The sequence below is a fragment of the Corvus brachyrhynchos genome, unplaced genomic scaffold (genome assembly GCF_000691975.1).
Source record: "Corvus brachyrhynchos isolate BGI_N302 unplaced genomic scaffold, ASM69197v1 scaffold103, whole genome shotgun sequence".
Lineage (NCBI taxonomy): Eukaryota > Metazoa > Chordata > Aves > Passeriformes > Corvidae > Corvus > Corvus brachyrhynchos.
In genome coordinates, this window is record NW_008237436.1 from 4,075,738 (window position 1) to 4,081,737 (window position 6,000).

The 6,000-nt window shown below is 35.7% G+C and overlaps 1 protein-coding gene across 4 annotated transcripts in view; it reads right to left on the minus strand.

The window, feature by feature from the left end:
• The window catches only part of PDS5B (PDS5 cohesin associated factor B), an 81,948-nt gene extending 76,925 nt beyond the window's left edge, over positions 1-5,023 (minus strand). For all 4 annotated transcript variants that reach the window (XM_017731338.1, XM_008631442.2, XM_008631443.2 and 1 more), the window contains exons 1-2: positions 4,898-5,023; positions 1,282-1,485 (exon numbers count right to left, since the gene is read on the minus strand). In XM_017731338.1, the coding sequence (XP_017586827.1) occupies positions 1,282-1,485; positions 4,898-5,005 (312 nt within the window). In that variant the 5' untranslated portion in view covers positions 5,006-5,023. The remainder of the gene's footprint in view (positions 1-1,281; positions 1,486-4,897) is intronic.
• Positions 5,024-6,000: the final 977 nt, after the last annotated feature.

Genomic DNA, 6,000 nt, shown 5'->3' on the forward strand with positions numbered 1-6,000 from the left:
AAAGCTTAGTAGCATTTGGTAGCTCAAATACTGTAAGGAGGAAGTTAGTTTGCCCAACTCAGAAAGAGAGAAATTAAAACTCTAAGCCTAACAAGCAAATGAAAACATATACTCAAAACTGAAGTAGAAATCAGGACACCTAAAAACCAGATTTAAATATAGCACAGTTGAGAAAGCTAGTATTTATCTCCAGTTGAAGATGGTGCAATCAGTAAGTAAGGTAAATAGATGTTGTATCTCTGATTACACACTAATTCAGAATTAAGAAAACAGAGCTAAGAAAAATCCCTAGACATCTCTCCAGTATGTCTGCTAACAAAAGATGTACTACTGCAGTTGAAACTGCACTGTTTCCCTAATTAGGAAGCACTGGTGGTGCAACCACTAGATGAGAAATTGAGTGATTTCCTCTTAAGTGATAATAGATAGACTGTCCACCACAACCATCTTTTTATCCTAGTGTGGAATAAACAAAGACCAAACCAAACTAAACAAAAAAGACCACACACGCTTCTAAATCAGGGAGCCAAAAAAACACGCATTTTTCAGTGTTACTTTCATCTGGTTTTTTGTAGATTTTCCCTAAAACTCAGTTCATCACTCTAGATTCTGACCACGCAAGGGAAACAGTTTGATTTTGCGAGTTGGAAACAAAGTTATATTTCTACTAAAAAAAGTTTAAAAACCCAGAAAAAAAATATTTTTTTTCTGAAACAAATGGAGCAGATCTGTACTTCCTTTTCAAACCTGACATTTCTCTATCAACCATCTCCATCTAGTGGGATCAGCGATGTTTGTAATTGCAGAATTTTCCAAGTCACATCAAAAATCATTAAACTCTGTACAAAAGTACTTTATCTTTGTTTCAATAGAACCTTTATCTATAAATATACAAGTACCTGCCTCTTGGTAGCTTAATTGGAGACACAGGGGTATTTTCCCAAGTGAAGGTATTAGCTATCTTGCAAGAGATTGTGATAAAAGTTATACATATAATCAGTATTTCTAAAGTAACAGTTCACTACCTGCAAATCCCAATAACAGTTCAATAAAATGATTATTTTCAACACAAATCCAAAACTCTCAAAGTTTCTGGAAGATGTATAGCCCTTTATCTCATGGACAATTGACCTGACCAATCATATCCCAAAATCAAGTGAAAGCTTTGAACTGCTTAGGCTGAACCAGAGATAAAGGGAGGGAAAAAAACCAGTCATAACCAATTACACTAATCACTGAGTATAAAAACCTGGTGTGGAAAAAGAGATTAATTTCATTTACCTTCAGTTTATCTGGTGACGTGTATGGAGCTTCAGGGGCATAAATTCTGAAAATATCAGCAAGACAGCATGCTACCAACAGACGTACATCCTTATCGGGATGTTTGAGGAAAAAATCTGAAGCAAGATGTAAAGCAAGATTTAGGTAGAGCTCCTTTTCTTCTTCAGAATCCTGGTCCATGTCCATGAAAGTTTTCACAACCATCTAAATAGACAGACACACATTAGTACATAAAATGAAATATTCTATGTAACAGGATCCTTACTAAAAGTGACTTTTCTGGTTTTGTGCAACTTCTGTCAGAAGCATTACTAGCTATGCAGTAGTACTTACTTGAGCAACCAGTGTTTCATTTTTCAGGGTACTGGAAAGACCTGGTCAAGTCCTCTATCAAGTGTCCCAACTGTGTCCCAACACACAGTCTCAGCAGAACTACAGAAAGCCTAGTTGTAGACTTCCCAGATCTTTTTGAGAAACCATATAATCAAGTTGGACAATTGAAGAAGTGCAACAGCATTCACTGTTACAGCCATTCACTTAAAATTTCAGAAAACACCAAAACATTATTAAAAATATTTGTTTCTCCCTCAACAGTTCAGTGATGATTTTTTTCCTTCTATTCTCTTTCAGTTTCAGCTTTTGCCCTATTACTCCTCTGAGGAAAATTCTATTCCCTGTGCTGTCCAGAAGCAGAGCACACACTTTCAGCAAATGCATATACAAATCCAGGCAGCCCAGTGGCATGGATGTTGTCCAGCAAGACTAAAATGACCACTAGGATTATTAGGATCCAGTTATGGAAGTTATGGAAGAAAAAAAGAGTCTTGGACACCAGATATTTAACATGCTAAATAAAACAAAAGCGGGAAAAGCTATATTTAGTAACTGCTAGTTGGTGAAAATTCTTACATTTAAAAAACTTTCTGAAGGAGAGAAATTTACTGACAAAACAAAGTAATTATGCTCTTCTCCCAATTCCTTATCTGACTCACAGAGGCAGAGTTATTTTAAGGAGTTTAACTCCTGCAAAATTAACAAAATTATACTAAAGACTTAATTACGCTATCCTGAGAATTAAAGCCAAAATTCTCATCTATTTCTTCAGCACAGGAAGAGATATTTTTCAAAGAATAATAACGTCAAGCCCTAGAATCCTATAACACTGCAAAATACTTTACTTTGCTATCGTTTGTTGTTTAGTTGGGTTTTTTTGCCCCCTCCAAAAAATCTACTATAACTGGTTAGGGAGCAACAAACCCAACTTAAAAAAACCCCAAACTTCTGCATGATTAGGATCACAGAAGCTGTAAAGTTTTCAAGCACATGAGAATCCTTTACTAAAAGGCACAGAAGACCAACAGCTCATGCACACACAACTTCCACTGCAAGAAAAATAAAGTCCTCCTGTGTCAGGCACAAGATGAACCACTTGAAGTGCACTGGTGCCCTTATACACTAATTAAAGTAATTTATAAATCAGAATTGTTTTCATTTCTATGAAAAGTAGTCTTTTCATACTTCTTGCAACAAGTATGGGGTTTTTCTACTCTGGAAATGAACCTTTAGTGTTTCTTCCCTGATAACATGAACATCTGTACAAGTCAAGACAACAAAGATCGGTCATCCTGTCTGCAGACCAATCCATCACAGCATTTAAGGAAAAACAAAGGAAAACAAGCTGGTTGTCCAAGCATAGTTTTCCAGCTTCCTGCAAAGCAATAGGTTAGAGGACTCCTGAGCCTGAAATCACACCCAGACCACCACGATTTATTCTCCTGGAGCTTCATCTTCCAGATGTGGCACATATTTCTTAACCCACTCAAATTTTACTATGTCGTTCTACAGAAACAAGCTTTGGAATTCACTTGTATAAAACTTACAGAAAAGTGTATTATTAGACTGCTGGCCTAAAATTAATGTTTCATTAGATGATGACTTGGTTCTTGTGTATTAAAAGAAACTGTGGAAAAAATGCTTTTCTCACACTATTCATCATTTCCAAGTGTTTATCACCTTATTTCTGTCTTCAGTGCTAGTTCATGACCATAATCATTTAGTTTCCATCTCCTTTCCAAATCTACTATAAACTTCAAGAGGGCATCAATACAAAATGCATAAAATTTCCAAAGTAAGTTATGCTAACACAGAAATTCACTGCACATATTTTCCATTTTATTCTCTAATTACCAGTAATTTGCATTTATATTAATATATTGTCATTAACAAACAGCAGAATGTCTCCTTCTGCACAGAAAAGTGCTTTTTCCCGAATAATTATGTGAATTTGGCAGTCAGAGAAATCAAGAGGCTAATAGCTCCCTTATTTATCAACTACTGTTCTTTAGAACCTGCAACTGTGTTTATACTGAAGTTTCTGTATACTTGTGGTGCACCCTGGATCATCCAATCTGTTATAAAAGAAGCACTGTGCACTTTTTCCCCTGCCTGACCACCAATGATTTCACAGCCAGAATAAACAGCTAACAAGAAACACAAGATGTCCTACAAAGTCCTCCTCTTCTGCAAGACAGATCAAGATGACAGAAGGGACTAAACATTCAAGGTCAAAAATGAAATTAAGCTATAGAAGAAAAACGATCAGTAAGAACTGTGGTGCTGCATTTCCACAAGCTGAAAAAAATACGCAAGTGCTAATAAAGAACTCCTTCTCTTAGGAATCACTAATACACAAAGTTACAAATGTTGTCTTTCATTCAACATCACAGAATGCAATATACTCACTAAAGTCTATCAACCAAAACCCCAAAGCCTAGACAGGTTACTGGGGGGAAGAAGAGAAGCAATCTTGTGGTTTGGGATTTTATTGGTTTTTGTTCATTTACCCATAATTCCAACTGACTTAAAACTACTTCTTCAGAAAAACTCCAAATTAAGCTCTTGCATCTGTTAGAATACTTAAGGTTCCTCTCCCACATCTGCTCCCTCCTGTTTCACAGGGCAAGCCCAAGTTGCAGGCATTCCTTCTGCACAATACAGGTCTGCCTTTTTGTGAGAGTACACAGGTAGATACAGATCTGTAGTAACAAAATTAGCCGTTACATCTGTCCCAACCTTCCTGTACACTTAGGCCAAACAAAGTGGTCAAGAACTGAAATACATCAAAGACTGTATGTATAGTCAAAGTATATAGACTAAAATATAACAAAGACTACCTTCATCATGACACAGGCTAAAATAATGAGAATAAGGGGGTTTATAAACAAACCAAAGAGCACGAATGCGTAAAAGGAATATATTGAGGGGTATCTAAATTATTTCCAAAATTATGACTTTCTTTTAGAGAGGAAAATACTGGAAAACAATAAAAGCACTGACTTAGCATCATAGCTGAAATAAAATTTAACTAGTATTTGAAATTAATGCAACTCATTTCTATTTGTGATTTTTTAAATTCATTTAAACCTTTTTTGAACAAGCCACTTCAAGAAAGTGGTAGAAGAAAAGCCATGAGAGCAAACAAGTTTCTCCTTCTACGCATAGAAAAGGTAAATCCCAAAGAAAAATAAAACCCTTCCAGATATAAAATATAGTAATAGGATCATTGAACATCTTTTACAAGAAACTTTAATCTGCAAGCAATTACTTGGTTACTAACCTTTAGCCTTCTCACCATCTCTTCTTTAGATATTTTATCAGAGATTTCTTTGACCCCTGGAGGATAAGTGATTTTTCCATCATTGGCTCTCGTCTTTGAATGAGCCATGATTTCACGGTTTTAAAACTGTGGAAAGAAATTAAGAAGATGATGTTGTTTAACTAGTTCATGTTTAACCTTATCTGTCCCACTTTGACAAACAAAATCCAACTAGAAATATACCAACAAACCCATACAAACACAAGAATGACAAAATATTTTGATCGGTTTCAGTAATCTATACTGTGGGAGACAGCAATGGTTTTGATATCCAGGCAAATTGTCCTACGGCACAATACAGCTTTCAAGAAGTACACAACAGAAAAAAGCTAAAACTCCTCATTCTGGAATGTATTTGATCTTCACACTAAAGAGACACAACCAAGAATCTTACTGTATTGTATGATATGTTTCCACCACTTGGTAATAATAGATTCTAGTAGCTTGGGCATTCAGACATCTGAAGTGGACTTTGTGTTCTATTTACAGAATGCAATTTCCCAAAAAGCCTAAACACCAGTGCTGTTAAGTGTTACACATCACCAGTTGTAACTTGCCAATACTGCCAGAAAAGCATCAGATGGAGAATGAAATTAGAGACAGAAACAGAGCCGACCAAATACAAGTCTTTCCTCTGTGCCATTAAAGCCAAGTTTTCAAGTGAAAGACTGCAGATAAGCAACACTATCTTCTTCCTAAATTCCAACTAGGAAAACAACTCAGTTACTTAGTTTCTCAGTCCCTTTACACTAATGCAAATATAGACTACCATGTAATCCACTCTAAATTATGCAGAGTTTCATTGCTGTAGAGAAGGAAGCTGAACTGAAAGCTTTACTTACATAAAAGTAATCAATACAAAAGATGGTGAAAAAATCTAGATGGCATGTGTGGGGACAATTAGGATCTTAGAAAAAAACTGTACCAGGGCAGCTACAAATGAACAAAGAAACAAAAGAAACAAATTTCTTTGTCATTGCCTTGATATTTTTATTTATTTAGCTAAAAGCATGATTCACTTCTGACAGCCATGACTGTACTGAACTGTGAATTCCAAGTCAGGA